Below are 17,755 nucleotides of genomic sequence, written 5' to 3' on the forward strand. Positions count from 1 at the left end.
ATGTGAAATGTATTGTCAATCAGTGTTGCTTCCTAAGTGGACAGTTTGATTTCACAGAAGTTTGATTTCACAGAAGTGTGATTGACTTGGAGTTACATTGTGTTGTTTAAGTGTTCCCTTTATTTTTTTGAGCAGTGTAGTTACCGGCCTTGATGTTTTCCTACGAGAGTCATCACCATGAAGATACAGTGCCTTGCGAAAGTATTCGGCCCCCTTGAACTTTGCGACCTTTTGCCACATTTCAGGCTTCAAACATAAAGATATAAAACTGTATTTTTTTGTGAAGAATCAACAACAAGTGGGACACAATCATGAAGTGGAACGACATTTATTGGATATTTCAAACTTTTTAACAAATCAAAAACTGAAAAATTGGGCGTGCAAAATTATTCAGCACCCTTAAGTTAATTCTTTGTAGCGCCACCTTTTGCTGCGATTACAGCTGTAAGTCGCTTCGGGTATGTCTCTATCAGTTTTGCACATCGAGAGACTGAAATTTTTTCCCATTCCTCCTTGCAAAACAGCTCAAGCTCAGTGAGGTTGGATGGAGAGCATTTGTGAACTGCAGTTTTCAGTTCTTTCCATAGATTCTCGATTGGATTCAGGTCTGGACTTTGACTTGGCCATTCTAACACCTGGATATGTTTATTTTTGAACCATTCCATTGTAGATTTTGCTTTATGTTTTGGATCATTGTCTTGTTGGAAGACAAATCTCCGTCCCAGTCTCAGGTCTTTTGCAGACTCCATCAGGTTTTCTTCCAGAATGGTCCTGTATTTGGCTCCATCCATCTTCCCATTAATTTTAACCATCTTCCCTGTCCCTGCTGAAGAAAAGCAGGCCCAAACCATGATGCTGCCACCACCATGTTTGACAGTGGGTATGGTGTGTTCAGGGTGATGAGCTGTGTTGCTTTTACGCCAAACATAACGTTTTGCATTGTTGCCAAAAAGTTAAATTTTGGTTTCATCTGACCAGAGCATCTTCTTCCACATGTTTGGTGTGTCTCTCAGGTGGCTTGTGGCAAACTTTAAACAACACTTTTTATGGATATCTTTAAGAAATGGCTTTCTTCTTGCCACTCTTCCATAAAGGCCAGATTTGTGCAATATACGACTGATTGTTGTCCTATGGACAGAGTCTCCCACCTCAGCTGTAGATCTCTGCAGTTCATCCAGAGTGATCATGGGCCTCTTGGCTGCATCTCTGATCAGTCTTCTCCTTGTATGAGCTGTTTAGAGGGACGGCCAGGTCTTGGTAGATTTGCAGTGGTCTGATACCCTTTCCATTTCAATATTATCGCTTGCACAGTGCTCCTTGGGATGTTTAAAGCTTGGGAAATCTTTTTGTATCCAAATCCGTCTTTAAACTTCTTCACAACAGTATCTGGTGTGTTCCTTGTTCTTCATGATGCTCTCTGCGCTTTTAACGGACCTCTGAGACTATCACAGTGCAGGTGCATTTATACGGAGACTTGATTACACACAGGTGGATTGTATTTATCATCATTAGTCATTTAGGTCAACATTGGATCATTCAGAGATCCTCACTGAACTTCTGGAGAGAGTTTGCTGCACTGAAAGTAAAGGGGCTGAATAATTTTGCACGGCCAATTTTTGGGCGTGCAGAATTGGCCCAGTGTCGTCTGGGTTTGGCCTTGTAGGCCGTCATAGTAAATAAGAATTTGTTCTTAACTTACTTGCCTAGTCAAATAAAGGTTCAATTAAAACAAAATTATATATATATATATATATATATATATATATATATATATATATATATATATATATATATATGGGACTCCCAATCACGACCGGTTGTGATACAGCCTGGGTGAACTCTTTCTATATTTGACAAAGTGAACAATTAGTGCTTTTTCTTCATCCCACTGCTCCAGTTATTTGTGATCACAATATTGTTTACATCTGTCACATGAGACATTTTTAAATGTCATACTGTAACATTCATTCACATGTTTATTATTTGGGTTATGTTAATTACATTGCCTTTAGAAAGTATTCACACCCCTTGACTTTTTCCACATTTTGTTGTGTTACAGCCTGAATTTAAAATAGATTAAATTAAGAATGTATTTGTCACTGGCCTACACACAACATCCCATAATGTCAAGGTGGAATTATGTGTTTTACAGTTTTTACAAACAATTTCAAAATGAAAAGCTGAAACAGTATTAAGTATTAAGCCCCTTTGTCATGGCAAGCCTAAATCATTTCAGGAGTAAAAATGTGCATGGACTCTAATACATTGCATGTGCAATAATAGTGTTTCAAAAAATGTAATGACTACCTCATCTCTGTATCCCACACATGGAATTATCTGTGAAGTCCCCCAGTCGAGCAGTGAATTTCAAACACAATTTCAACCAAAACGATACATTTGTAAAAGCCATCCCAGGAGTGATCTAAAAGTATCATAACGTGTATAATGCTTGTACAATATGGTCCTCTTTCAGAATAAATGATTATCAAATTTAATGTTCTTATTTGTCTGATTTGATTGCACGACACTTTCTACCCACAGCACATGCGTTCTTCAACGAGCCCAAAATCATCTGGTGGGATTCCCTCTGGAGTGACGCGTCCAGATCCCGCTCCTATTGGCTGAGGGCAAAAGACGAATTTTCCATTTATGGATTGTTTGGTTCGGCAGCTCGGTCAACAGCCTCGAAGTTTAACTTCACGGCTCAAACATACTGCAGCATTCGGAGCCTGAGTTTAGTTCCTGTGCCGATTCACTTTTAGACAATAGCTACAGTATGGACAGAGCAACCAGGTCCTGAGGAGAATCCGTGCGTTCCTGCTTGGAAGGCATCTGGGATCCTATTGTTTATTTAGAATTTGTCTTACTGCAAAAACAACAACGTTGTACAGTTATTAGTACTAGACGACTACTGAGACAGCCCCTGTTCAGTACGGAATACAAGGATACATTGTTACTGTCTGGGGAAGGAGAGAAAATGGTAAGATAACTTATCTGTTACAGACTGTTTTTGGGGGGGGATAATCATGTCATATGACTATGAAGAAACACGATAATGTATAATGTTGAAAGGGAAATGACAATTCTTATAGATTCTTAAATATTCAGAGATCTAATGGATTGTGACACTATGACGTTAAATTTCCATCACATGTCATAACATTGTTATAAATCTCAAGAACAGCATATTCCTATTGCACAGTATCAATACTGTCAATACAAGGGACAATGTAATTTTATGAAATATAATCTTATGTTTTAGCTTAATGACCATATCATTTTAATGAATTGTGAAAAAAGGTCGATATTGCATCCTGCATATTGTCACCAGACTATTTGGAGAAAAGTTTAGTTTAACTTGGCTAGTCGTTCAACAAGGTCATGTTGTCATGTGTCATAGCCTACTGAGGGGCTGCAAGGGTCATTTTTAGAGGCTGTTGTGAAGTTGCCTATTATTGTAACCAATAGCCATTTTGTTTTTAATTGCCATAGAGAATAATAACATAGCTGGATGTATGAGTGCCTACTTCACGGAATTATATATTTTTAAGTAGACAGGAATTGCAATCATGTTAGTTTTTGTTTTGCTACAGTGTAAAGTTCAATTCAAACAACAACATGGACTAAATGCTTATTCTAGTCTCCTTTATGTCATCAATCCAATCTAGCAGGTTGTATGGAATGTTAATAAGAATGCAACAACAATCCAATCCATTATTTTCGCTCTCCTATTTGAGGAGTAGCCTACCTACCATATGTTTATGATAAAAGTTCTCTCTCTCTCTCACCCCCCTCTCTAACTGAGCAGGATTTTGTATGTGGATGAGAGATATAGTAAAACATTAAACATTGAACCAATAAAATGTTTTGGTCAACAGTGTGTATCGGATATCAAAGCCTCAGTGAGACATGCTAAAGATAACTGGATCATGGATCTCTTGAGATCTAGAGGGCCCAGTTGGAAACAGTCTGCCCTGTTCGTTGTTAAACATGTTTGTTTACTCTCTGTGATACAGGTGGGTCACACTGCTCACAACTAAGTCAATATGGCATAATTGAAAAAAACCGTCTCCTTTTTAGTTGTTGTCTACTCAACAACTTTCATCTCACTTACCATATAATTATACATCTGTAGGGGAGGAGGGGGTGTAAAAGAAAAGTGGCTTGCAGATACAGTCACTATAGCAACCACCTATATTGACAGACATACAGCTCCCACTTCCTAGGTATAGTGTTGGTTCGTGAGGTACGGCCCTACTTTGAATAATACAGGTTGGTCATGGAAGAGGAGACAGAGAGCAGCATGTGTGTTATCCACATGGAGACCGGTTTCTCCTGCTTACTGAATGTCATCCCAGCAGCTTAAGCATACCGGTGAGAATTATGGAGAAAGTTGTCCCTGTTGCATGGCCTCTTCCTTTGTGTTTAGACCACAGTTCATGAGGCCATTGCCATTGTGGCAGATATCCCAATGTGGATATCCGCTAAAATACTGTTTATTGAATCCAACAGGTAAACTGCAGTATTACATTCTCTTTAAAGGCAGAGGTTGGGTCTAATCAATAATGTATATTTTATTTTGTTTGATTTAATTAAATAAGATTTTTTTCACATTTTGTATAATTTATTCAGCTTGAATTGCCCGAATTCACTGAATGACGTTGCTTGACTTGTAATGTACTGTACACTTACTGTACAAAACATTTAGTAATACCAGCTCTTTCCATGAAATAGACTGACCAGGTGAAAGCTATGATCCCTTATTGATGTCACTTGTTAAATCCACTTCAATCAGTGTAGATGAAGGGAAGGAAACGGGTTAAAAGAAGGATTTTTAAGCCATGAGACAACTGAGACATGGATTGTGTACATGTGTCATTCAGAGGGTGAATGGGCAAGACTAGCCTTTGAAGCTGGTATGGTAGTAGGTGCCAGGTGCCGTGCTACTGGGGTTTTCACACTCAACAATTTTCCTTGTGTATCAAAAATTGTCCACCACCCAAAGGACATCCAGCCAACTTGACACAACTGTGGGGAGCATTGGAGTTAACATGGGCCAGCATCGAATGCTTTTGACATCTTGTGATGTCTATGCCCCGGCGAATTGAGACTGTTCTGAGAGCAAAAGGGGGGGCAACTCAATATTAGGAAGGTGTTCCTAATATTTTGTACACTGTGTGTATTCTGACATTACCAACCCTGCCCTATGTCCATATATTGTCTCTCTAGAACAGGTCAACCCTGTTATGCAGTCTCACTGCTCTGCTCCCAGTGCACAGTGTATGGATCCTGTAGATCTGGTTCCCCACAAGGAAATCCAAGGAACAAACCTATACATAATATATACTCAGTAGCACATAACTGAGCTCTATAACTTAGCTAACAGTCAAACTGAGAACATAAAGTATTTTTCATGTTATATCAGGACAATGAGGTATGATTATAGGAGATTTAACTGAACTATTTTACTTGAGCTTCCATTGGGGTAAATCCATATAAATTGAATAACTTTTTGAGCATCCCTTTTGATTTAAATAAAACTTTCCATACATGCTCGCCCATGGAAGAAGTGCTCAGAAAGCGACTTTTTGCACCTGAATGCCAAAACATTCAGGAGATAGAGTTGCTCAGATTTGACCATTTTGCATACCCCACCATACCATGGGACATTATGTCTTCATTACTGGAAAAGATAAATGGTTGAGTTTGATATCATTTAAAAGCTTACAAACTGGGTTGTGAAACTATTTGATAGTTTCTTAGCCTCTACTTTACATCATCTGAGGTTTTTGTGCTATGTCTGCCATCGGTTGAGACACAAGATGCTCTTGAGTACAGAGTGGGTGTCATTTCAATCATGGAAATATCAGTCCTATCCCTTCAGACCACTGCAATTTAACTGGTATACTGTTGAAATTTAAATTTAAATTGTAAATTCTAATTACTACCACAAAGAGGACCTCTGGTCCACCCACCGTCCAGTGTCAATTTAAATGGTCATGTCTGTTCTATTATCTATATTTGTATGATTTCAAACTTCAATAGGTTTCCTATGGAGGATTATTGACAGTATAATTTAAAACAGATTATTCCCATTCAAGTTAACGTTGTCTGATGTGTGGACCTCCAACCATTTTTGTGGAACAATTTAAAATTTAGATTTTCAAATGGTATTCCCATTTTAGTACATTTATCAGGCAAAATATGACACCCACCCTGTATTCAAGAGCATGTTGTGTGTCTCAACCGATGGCGGGCACAACACAAAAACCTAAAATTATGTCAAATTGGGTCTAAGTACAACATCCAATTATAATTTTTTTGTTGAGTTTATTCGATATTAGATAATTGGCATTTAAGGTTAATTTTTTTTTTTAAAGAAATTATAAAACTGTTTGACAACTGTTTGCAAGCTTTTAAATTCAATCAACCGTTTATCTTCTCCAGTGATGAAGACATGGATATCTCATGGTATGGTGGGGTATGCAAAAAAGCTCAACTTTGAGCACCTTTATTTCTGGATGCACTCTTTATCACTTTCTGACCACTTCTTCAATGGGCAAATATGTATGGAAGGTTTAGTTCAAATCAAAAGGGTTGCTGTCAAAATTGATTGAATTCAAATGGATTTACCCATTGTCCTCCCATATGAGGTACCATAAAATGCATGCATTTACATTGCTTGATGACTGGACGACTACCTCTCTGTAGGATCATATTGGTTTTAAAAACATTCTTTCTCCTTCTGTAGTAGATTCCAATGAACAAACCCAGATATGAGGATAGATAGATTCAGCATGCTGTGCACACAAGATGAGCCAGCATTAGAAAACTTTTAGCCTTGAGGCACAATCTGACTCACTTCAGAGGTAATATTCTGCAGTGGGTTTACTGCAGAATAATGCAGGCCTTTGATATTCCCCTGGTTCTGCTGAAGTTGGAGATATTCCTATTTATGCTAGTGCTTGTGGGCGGTTCCCTGGCATGGGTACTGAATTGCATGCTGAATGACCAGAAGGAAATGGAGTGGTTTCCTTCTTGTGAGGTAGCTTTAATGACAGTAGAACATATGCGCTGTATATGCAGATCCCTTCATCAGTGACAGATTTATTGAGTATAATATTCAGTAAGCAGAGAATGATAAGGTTGAGTTCAAAACAATATCAAACATTTGGACACAACTGAATATATCCTTTCAATGACCCAGGTGGAAAACATTTAATACGTCTTGCATCTTAACATTTTGCACCACCGGAAGAATTGGACATGGAAGGAGCAATTGTTTTTCCAGGTTTACTCCACAAGTAGGTTGCTGTTTTGCGAACAAGATCATAGCACGTCATCTGGATGTGTCAGAACCTGGCTCGTCAAAAACAGACTTTCTGTCAAATAACAAACCTTCCCCAGATATTCTCCTCTCTTTAGCCTGATGTCAGAGATAAAGAATGAACGTTATGCATCAATGCGAAACACAATGCAGTTACTCAGTGCAAAACTCTTCATTTTTGAAAGGCTTTTTGGGGCCACATTAGGCGAACTCTAATATTTGGCTTGTGTGGAGAGAAGCCGTCTGTCACTCTGACTGTCTGGAGCACCAGACGGTAGCATCACTCATAGGCCCCACATAGGCCCCACAGATGCTGAATACTAGGTCAGTATGACAGCATATGGTTTTTATCAGCTTTTCCTGCAGGGAGGTGAATGCTCAGTAACATCGCTCCATTTCAAAGCCTGCGCTCCATTTTCCACCCTGCATTGCTACAAATATTTTTTGCAGGAATTTGAGACCTTCTCTAGAACATGGCGAACACCCCTTCTGTAGAACTAGGGAACTTGTTACATTTTTCACAGAGGTCCAGTAAACCTACACTCTCCTCTTTATCAATCCCACACATATTGGTCTTTGTTACAAAGCTCCATCTTCATGTTCGTGGCGTTCCGTAAGCCATCACACAGGTTCTAAGTTCCGTCTTACTGACTTTCAGAACAGATGGAAGAATCAGATTTATTTCTGAGTGTTAAACACTGGTCTGGGCTATACTATTCTGATAATGTTCTCACAGAAGCTCCCCTGAAGAATAATTACTCATTAGTTGTAATCCGTTGTGGTTTGTTTGTGCAAAATGAAAAGTTAAAAGGACGAATTAAACATAAAATGAGCATTCCTTTAATTTAACTTTTTATTGAAGGTTTAACATTTTCATTAGTTTTATGAAGAGCTGATGTTGACCTTTCTGTCTTCAAACAGATATGTTGTATGATGTGATGCCACATCCTGCCATTTCTTTTAAAGTGCATCACATTAGAGGATACCACTTCATGGTGTCCATTCATGATGCCATTAACACAGCAACTTCCTCTGTTTGGCACTTAGTATTCCTCAGTAGTTGAGCATGGTGGCAGTTTGTTCTCCAAACCAAACCCCATTGTTCTTTACTGACAAGTAAATGTTCCCTGCTCCCTCCCTTTCTGCTTTCTTCAGCCGTTTCACTGATGGCACAGTGATAAGGCAGGCCTTTGATATTCTTTGAAATCTGAAACACATCCCTCAGCAACCTGGGACAGCTGTGAATGTGGGGCGGCAGTGTAGCCTAGTGGTTAGAGCATTGGACTAGTAACCGAAAGGTTGCAAGTTCAAATCCCCGAGCTGACAAGGTACAAAATCTGTCGTTCTGCCCCTGAACAGGCAGTTAACCCACTGTTCCTAGGCTGTCATTGAAAATAAGAATTTGTTCTTAACTGACTTGCCTAGTAAAATAAAGGTATAAAAAAAAAAATTGTGGTGGTCAGGTGAGGAACAGCCAGCTGCATTTTCCCCTCTGTAAAGTGATCTGGGTCTGTGTGTCCCGGCGAGCTCACTGTCAGCTCCCCTCTTCTCTTCTGGCTTGCCCAGGTTTCCTTCTGCCCAGCCCTTGGTACAGCACACTGTTTGTGAGCCTGGTTCTCGCACCACTACCCACAAGACTGGGAGCCCAGCAGGCCTCTACCCTCACTGGGGCTGCAGCCCAATTGAGAGCACAGTCTGTTCTCACATCGAATGTCTCCCATTACCCCAGTGAGGGATGGGGAGGACTGTGACAGGCTGCTCTTTGGTCCCATGTAGTAGAGGCCACTTTTGATCAGACTTCTAGTCTGATGTGATGTCTTCTCTCACAGAAAACACCCACCTGTTCTAGTCTGGCCAACAATTAAACAGCTGCTATGTTTTATAGAGGTGCCATGTGTAGTAAATGGAAACTCATGTTTTTCCTAGAAGTATATAGGTTTGACGTATTTTAGGCAATTTCATGCTGTGAGACAAAGATTTCACAACATTTGTCACTATCATTTTCATATTTTCAAATGTAGTTACCATGATATCAGCCCCATTGGGCACAGATGGTGTCTTCTGTCTGCCTCTGGATATTTTCTGTCTTGTCTGTGGATCTGAGCTGAAGTGACAGGGTTATGTTTCCACACTAGCATACAGACAAACATGCCCTGAATTCCATGGGTGATGCCTACATTCCAGTAAAAGGATAGCTCATCTCCCAGGTCTATCAATCTCTTTCCTGGGTGCACAGATTAATCATCAGTCGCATGTCAATGTTTATGTCACTTTAGTGTTACTGGTGCATAACTGTAATAATTCTTATTATAAACTGAGTGGTTCGAGTCCTGAATGCTGATTGGCTGACAGATGTGGTATATTAGGCCCTATACTACAGGTATTTAAAATATATATATAATCAATTACTGCTCTATTTACGTTGGTAACCAGTTTCTAATAGCAGTAAGGCACCTCGGGGGTTTGTGATATATGGCCAATAAACCACGGCTAAGGGCTGTGTCCAGGCACTCCACGTTGCTTAGTGTGTAAGAACAGCCCTTAGCCGTGGTATATTGGCCATATACAACCCCCCGGGCCTTGTTGCTAAATAACAAACAAGTAGCATCACAGTGAGAGTCAAGTGCACCCTTTTTGTCATTTTCAACATATATCCACTGTCTACAGTCTCCCACACTAAGAAGGTGAAACTGTTCAGCAACAAATTGGTAATAAAAGTCCCATCTAAAGCTTCTATTTGCATGTGTTTTCTCACCCGTTAGGACAGCTGTTGAGATGGAAAAATGTCACGCTCTTCCAAGAGCTGAGTTCCCTTTATGTCACGCCCTGGCCATAGAGAGGCTTTTATTCTCTATTTCGGTGAGGCCAGGGTGACTAGTGTGTGCATTCTAGTTTCTTTATTTCTATGTTTTCTATTTCTTTGTTTTTGGCCGAGTGTGGTTCTCAGAGGCAGCTGTCTATTGTTGTCTCTGATTGGGAATCATACTTAGGCAGCCTTTTTCCCACCTGTGTTTTGTGGGTAGTTGTTTTCTGTACAGTTTATTTGCCTTACAGAATTGTTTGTTTTTTCACTTTGTTATTTTGTTCGAGTGGTTTGATCAATAAAAATCATGAACACTTACCACACTGCGTTTTGGTCCGATCCTCATTCCGACGAGAGATGTTACACTCTATCTGTTCAGCTTGTTTCCTTCCCACTGTCACATTATGTCAAAAGATCATAGGCCTCTGATTCAGTGTTTGGGCTCCAGTACTGCCCCATGGAGACTTTATCAGCCCATCTGTCTGTCACCGTGCCCTATGTCACCATTGTTTTCACCCTGCGTCACTTCTCAGATTAAGTCTAATGACTCATTATGGCTTTCCTATAATCATCAATTAGCATACTATTGTGCCACAGAATTTCTCACTGTATTGTGCCAGTAATACCCATAATCTCATTAGCTACACGACCAGTCAAAAGTTCTTTATTTTTACTGTTTTCTACATTGTATAATAATAGTGAAGACATCAAAACTATGAAATAACACAAATGGAATCATGTACAATGTAAGATGGCGCCGAAGAACATGGCTGAAGTTTTACATTCTCCAAACCAACCAGTTTTTTTTGTTTGTTGCATTTTGTTATTTTTAATTTTTTTGTGTACATAATGTTGCTGCTACCGTCTCTTACAACCGAAAAATAACTTTTGGACATCAGAAAAGCGATTACTCAACACGAACTGGAAGAAACGTTTTTTTAACGAGTCCAACGAGAAGGATATCCTGCGTTCACTGGAAAAGGCCCAGATCCATGTCTTTTGCGTGAAGAATAGACGCCGGAAAAGTGGACGCAGATCGGGGATCCTTCGGAGAAGCCAGAGGTGACCGAGTAAGCTCCCAATGCCTTCCATTCTCCTTGCTAACATGCAATCGTTAGAAAATAAAATTGATGGCCTATTATTAAGATTATCCTACCAACGGGAAATTAAAAACTGTAACATCTTATGTTTCACCGAGACGTGGTTGAACGAAGAAACGGACAATATAGAGCTGGTGGGATTTTCCATGCACCATCAGAACAGAGACGTTACCTCTGGTAAGACGAGTGGTGGGGGTGTGTGTCTTTTTGTGATGTCTAATATTAAAGAAGTCTCGAGGTATTGCTCGCCTGAGGTAGAGTACCTTATGATAAGTTGTTGACCACACTATCTACCAAGAGTTCTCATCTGTATTATTTGTAGCCGTCTATTTACCACCACAAAGCGAAGCTTACCAGATGAGGAAATCCCAGACACGAGCTGCCCAGTGACGCGAGCCTACCAGATGAGCTAAATGCCTTTTATGCTTGCTTTGAGGCACGCAACACTGAAGAATGCATGAGAGCGCCGGCTGTTCTGGATGACTGTATGATGACTGTGTGATAACGCTCTTGGTAGCTGATGTGTACAAAACCTTTAACTAGGCCAACATTCACAAAGCTGCCTGCCAGACGGATTACCAGGACGTGTACTCAAAGCATGCGCGGACCAACTGTCAAGTGTCTTCACTGACATTTTCAACTTCTCCCTGACCGAGTCTGTAATACCTACATGTTTCAAGCAGACCACCATAGTCCCTGTGCCCAAGGAAGTGAGGGTAACCTGCCTAAATCATTACCACCCCTTGGAACTCACGTGGGTAGCCTTTAAGTGCTTTGAAAGGCTGATCATGGCTCACATCAACAGCATCCTCCCAGACACCCTAGACCCACTCCAATTCGCATACCGCCCCAACAGACCCACAGATGACGCAATCTCAATCACACTCCAACCTCCCTTTCTCACCTGGACAAAGGGAACACCTATGTGAGAATGCTGTTCATCGACTACAGCTCAGCGTTCAACACCATAGTGCCCACAAAGCTTATCACTAAGCTAAGAACTCTGGGACTAAACACCTTCCTCTGCAACTGGATCCTGGACTTCCTGACTGGCTGCCCCCAGGTGGTAAGAGTAGGCAACAATACGTCTGCCACGCTGATCCTTAACACTGGGGCCCCTCAATGGTGTGTACTTAGTCCCCTCCTGTATTTCCTGTTCCCCCTCAACTGCGTGGCCAAACACGACTCCAACGCCATCATTAAGTTTGCTGACGACACAACAGTGGTAGGCCTGATCACCAACAATGATGAGTCGGTCTATAGGGAGGTCAGAGAACTAACAGTATGGTGCCAGGACAACAACCTCTCCCTCAATGTGAGCAAGACAAAGGAGCTGATCGTGGACTAGAGGAAAAGGCAGGTCGAACAGGCCCCCATTAACATCGCTCCATAGTGGAGCGAGTCGAGAGTTTCAAGTTCCTTGGTGTCTACATCACCAACAAACTATCATGGTCCAAACATACCAAGACAATCGTGAAGAGGGCACGATAAAACCTTTTCCCCCTCAGGAGACTGAAAAGATTTGGCATGGGTCCCCAGATCTTAAAAATATTCTACAGCTGCACCATCGAGAGCATCCTGACTGGTTGCATCACCGCCTGGTATGGCAACTGCTCGACATCTGACTGTAAGGTGCTACAGAAGGTAGTGTGTACGGCTCAGTACATCACTGGGGCCAAGCTTCCTGCCATCCAGGACCTATGTAATAGGTGGTGTCAGAGGAAAGCCCATAACATTGTCAGAGACTCCAGTCATAGACTGTGTTCTATGCTACCGCGCGGCAAGCGGTACTGGAGTGCCAAGTCTAGGACCAAAAGGCTCCTCAACAGCTTCTACCCCCAAGCCATTAGACTGCTGAACAATTCACAAAAATCACCACCGGACAATTTGCATTGCGCCCCCCCCCTCCCCCCCAACTTTGAGATTTTTGGTTCCAATCGCCGTGTCTTTGTGAGACGCAGAGTAGATGCACGGATGATCTCTGCATGTGTGGTTTCCACCATGAAGCATGGAGGAGGAGGTGTGATGGTGTGGGGGTGATTTGCTGGTGACACTGTCTGTGATTTATTTAGAATTCAAGGCACACTTACTCAGCATGGCTACCACAGCATTATGCAGCAATATGCCATCCCATCTGGTTTGCGCTTAGTCCCATTATCATTTGTTTTTCAACAGGACAATTACCCCAAACACACCTCCAGGCGGTGTAAGGGCTATTTGACCAAAAAGGAGAGTGATAGAGCGCTGCATCAGAGGACCTGGCCTCCACAATCACCAATTAAGATAGTTTGGGATGAGTTGTACCGCAGAGTGAAGGAAAAGCAGCCAACAAGTGCTCAGCATATGTGGGAACTCCTTCAAGACAGTTGGAAAAGCATTCCTCATGAAGCTGCTTGAGAGAATGCCAAGAGGGTACAAAGCTGTCATCAAGGCAAAGGATGGCTAATTTGAAGATTTTAAAATATAAAATATATTTAGATTTGTTTAAAACCTTTGGTTACGACATGATTCCATATGTGTTATTTCATAGTTTTCATGTCTTCACTATTATTCTACAATGTAGAATATAGTAAAAATAAAGAAAAACCCTTGAATGAGTAGGTGTGTCCAAGCTTTTTACTAGTACTGTATGTATGTATGGATGGGATTAACTGTACATATCACTGAACCAAACATCAACTGTAACCCTCAATGAAAGGGTGTGATGTAGCTCTGCAATCCATTAGCAATTCTATAGTGACCAACAAAATATAAGATTAATGTCAGAGAATCTAGAAAATGTCAGCTGGAAATAATTGAAACTGTGCTATATTGTTCCCTTCAAAGCTGGAGAGGACTATAAACAGCCTACTGCAACATCTATAATTTTTTATTCTTCTCACATTTTTACTGCACAAACCCTTTGAAATAAGATTTTATATGAGAAATGTATCAAGTATTGCAGTGGAATCTGGTGTGTGAACATTTGCTTTGTGACAGTGAAGCTGATTGTGATTCATTAAGGTTATCTTTGTGGAATGTAAATGTTTGTCATTGGATCCATTGTGTATATTCAGAACAGTAAGTCATGAAGCTGTATTTGAGATAATTTTCCAATGTGTGTGTGTGTGTAGCAGTGACTGAGTTTGAGCTCTCTTCCATTTAATTTTTTAGAGCTGGTCAGCTGCTTGGACTGTTCAGACACAAAGTAAGTCAGTGACAAAACTAAGTATTCCAAAATAAGTATTTTATTTTGATCTCTCTGGGCATGCTGTGTGGAAATACAGTGACAGACAGCAGCCTCATACCCAGTCCCAGACAGACTGTAAATGCATGGGTGTGTAAAGTAAAGGTCTGTGCCAGTGTTCTGTTGGGTAGGCCAGGTTATTACCAGTGTTCTGTTGGGTAGGCCAGGTTATTACCAGTGTTATGTTGGGTAGGCCAGGTTATTACCAGTGTTCTGTTGTGTAGGCCAGGTTATTACCAGTGTTATGTTGGGTAGGCCAGGTTATTACCAGTGTTCTGTTGTGTAGGCCAGGTTATTACCAGTGTTCTGTTGTGTAGGCCAGGTTATTACCAGTGTTCTGTTGTGTAGGCCAGGTTATTACCAGTGTTATGTTGGGTAGGCCAGGTTATTACCAGTGTTATGTTGTGTAGGCCAGGTTATTACCAGTGTTCTGTTGGGTAGGCCAGGTTATTACCAGTGTTCTGTTGGGTAGGCCAGGTTATTACCAGTGTTATGTTGGGTAGGCCAGGTTATTACCAGTGTTATGTTGGGTAGGCCAGGTTATTACCAGTGTTCTGTTGTGTAGGCCAGGTTTTTACCAGTGTTCTGTTGTGTAGGCCAGGTTATTTCCAGTGTTCTGTTGGGTAGGCCAAGTTATTACCAGTGTTCTGTTGTGTAGGCCAGGTTATTACCAGTGTTCTGTTGTGTAGGCCAGGTTATTACCAGTGTTCTGTTGGGTAGGCCAGGTTATTACCAGTGTTCTGTTGGGTAGGCCAGGTTATTACCAGTGTTCTGTTGGGTAGGCCAGGTTATTACCAGTGTTATGTTGGGTAGGCCAGGTTATTACCAGTGTTATGTTGGGTAGACCAGGTTATTACCAGTGTTCTGTTGGGTAGGCCAGGTTAATACCAGTGTTCTGTTGTGTAGGCCAGGTTATTACCAGTGTTCTGTTGGGTTGGCCAGGTTATTACCAGTGTTCTGTTGGGTAGGCCAGGTTTTTACCAGTGTTCTGTTGGGTAGGCCAGGTTATTACCAGTGTTTTGTTGGGTAGGCCAGGTTATTACCAGTGTTCTGTTGTGTAGGCCAGGTTATTACCAGTGTTCTGTTGGGTTGGCCAGGTTATTACCAGTGTTCTGTTGGGTAGGCCAGGTTAATACCAGTGTTCTGTTGGGTTGGCCAGGTTATTACCAGTGTTCTGTTGGGTAGGCCAGGTTAATACCAGTGTTCTGTTGTGTAGGCCAGGTTATTACCAGTGTTCTGTTGGGTTGGCCAGGTTATTACCAGTGTTCTGTTGGGTAGGCCAGGTTATTACCAGTGTTCTGTTGGGTAGGCCAGGTTATTAGGCCATTCTTGGGGAGGGTGGAATGCTTTCTGGTGAGAGGTCGTTGTTGATGACTTCCTGAGTGTTTAACGTCAGCTCAGATGGGAGTTGTGCTGCTCTTGGTCGTCAGCCAGCACCCATTTCCAGGAGTGCCTTGGCGCAAGGTGCTCTAACCGGCATCATTAGTCTGCTTGTTTTCTATGCCATCAGGAGTACACACAGCCCTTCATCTCTCTGATGCTACCTTCCTGGGAGCCATGCCAGATATGATAATTTAGGATAATTGATCACCCAATCTGGCTCTACTGTTCCTAGGACATCCCTGTTTTTTTTCTTCATGCACCCAGTTGAATTTGAGTATGATTATGGTGAATGTTCAATCGTTTTATTCAGTCCAAAAATAGATGGCAGAAAGAGAGTTTTAGTTCTTGCTAGTGTTTAATCAAGCTCCCACACGTCTGGCTTTGATTAACTTCTCGGTTATGCTTCCTTTTGTGGGCTGCTAATATCTCTTAAAAGTTGTTGTATATTTGTATGAATCTGTCAAACTTTGTTTAGGCAGGGCAGTTTTATGGCAGGCTGTAATTTATGTGTTCTAGTAGTGGACTTACTGTACAGTTGGCACCTAGTGTGGCTTCCTCTCTGTATATGTACACAGTGGCAGCAAGGCCCAACAAACAAATATGAACTTGTATAGAAGTTCACCTCTGTCGGATAGCTTATCACACAACTAATATTGACACAGCCGGTGTATGTGTCTGTGTCCTCTTAGTGGAATTAATGTGTTCTCTGCTGTTGCCCTGTTGGACTGATCGATATGTCAGGCATCTGTTTGCCCCCCTGAAAGGACTGGTTCATAAGCAGAGGAATGAACTTGGTGGAGCCAAAGGAGGAAAATGACCTATACATCCAATGTATAAACTGGGTAATTATTATATTTATACCATGAACAAGCACAAGGCATGCTTTTCTACACACCCAGCCAGCCACACCCCTTATGACGAGGTTCTCTTTCACATTTCTTTCTGACGTGTCACACCACCACCTGTATCCCTCCTGTTCTGTCACTATCGAAGTTCTCTCTCTTACTCTCCATTGCGGTGATTAAAATTCCAGGCGATGAAAGCACTCAACGTGTCTTAGAGAATATACATCCACCTCTCTTTGCTCCAGCCACACAATTGAACAGTGTCTGACCTTCACAGACCTATCCCAAGGTAACTTGAGGCACTCTGGGCTCATTTCAGCCATGTTATGCCACAGTAGTACTGTGCCCAGAACCCAGACAGTTTTGGTACACATTGTAAAAACAACTCCTGCTGCATTGATGTGTTTTCCAGTGAGTGGCCCTCCCTCTTCCCCTTCTCCCATTCAGGAGTTCTCCTGTCAAGGCCTGGGAGGTCCTTTGTCATATATCTGTTTTAAATGGGCCAATTAGTCCAGGCCATAACCCATGACTGCTACTGGGCTAAAGCCTCACTAATTCAGAGGGTTTTCTGTTTATGGCAATTGACTCTCCTCCTGGCAACAGTCTCATCACAAGAGGAGATACCAAACTTATTACTGATGCAGAAGGTGTCTTAGACCCTGAGGATGGAGTCTTTACCATGTCATGAAAGATTTATAGAGTTGATTTCTGAAGGTCTATCTTCAAGATACCCAGTGGATATTGAAGGGTGCAATGGATTTATGAGAAGTGGTTGGCTCCTGACTAGCAGGTGATTTCACAGCTGAGAAGCAGTATTTGGTATAATCCTTCAGTCATAGGGGTTTTCTTTTGAGAAAATATATTTTAGAGTAGTAATTTATACTATAAACACGTTGCTAACTGGCAGTGTTGTAGCGTGACGTTTTATTCCAATACTGACTCCTAGAGAGTGCTACCATTATCCCTTATGAATGAGTATGAATGTCAGACCACCCAGATGTGTTCCACAGTAAAGGGATATTGAATGACCGTATAGCAGGGGTCCCCAATTGCATTCAGCTCTGGGCCGAT

The 17,755-nt window shown here is 41.5% G+C and overlaps 1 protein-coding gene across 2 annotated transcripts in view; it reads left to right on the plus strand.

Annotated features, from left to right (window-relative positions):
* The first annotated feature begins 2,676 nt into the window (after positions 1 to 2,676).
* LOC135549093 (unconventional myosin-Ie-like) overlaps positions 2,677 to 17,755 on the plus strand; it is a 53,817-nt gene continuing 38,738 nt past the window's right edge. For both annotated transcript variants that reach the window (XM_064979155.1, XM_064979161.1), the window contains exon 1: positions 2,677 to 2,980. In XM_064979155.1, coding sequence (XP_064835227.1) covers positions 2,978 to 2,980 — 3 coding nt within the window. In that variant the 5' untranslated portion in view covers positions 2,677 to 2,977. The remainder of the gene's footprint in view (positions 2,981 to 17,755) is intronic.

The sequence above is a fragment of the Oncorhynchus masou genome, chromosome 1 (genome assembly GCF_036934945.1).
Source record: "Oncorhynchus masou masou isolate Uvic2021 chromosome 1, UVic_Omas_1.1, whole genome shotgun sequence".
Taxonomy (NCBI): Eukaryota; Metazoa; Chordata; class Actinopteri; order Salmoniformes; family Salmonidae; genus Oncorhynchus; species Oncorhynchus masou.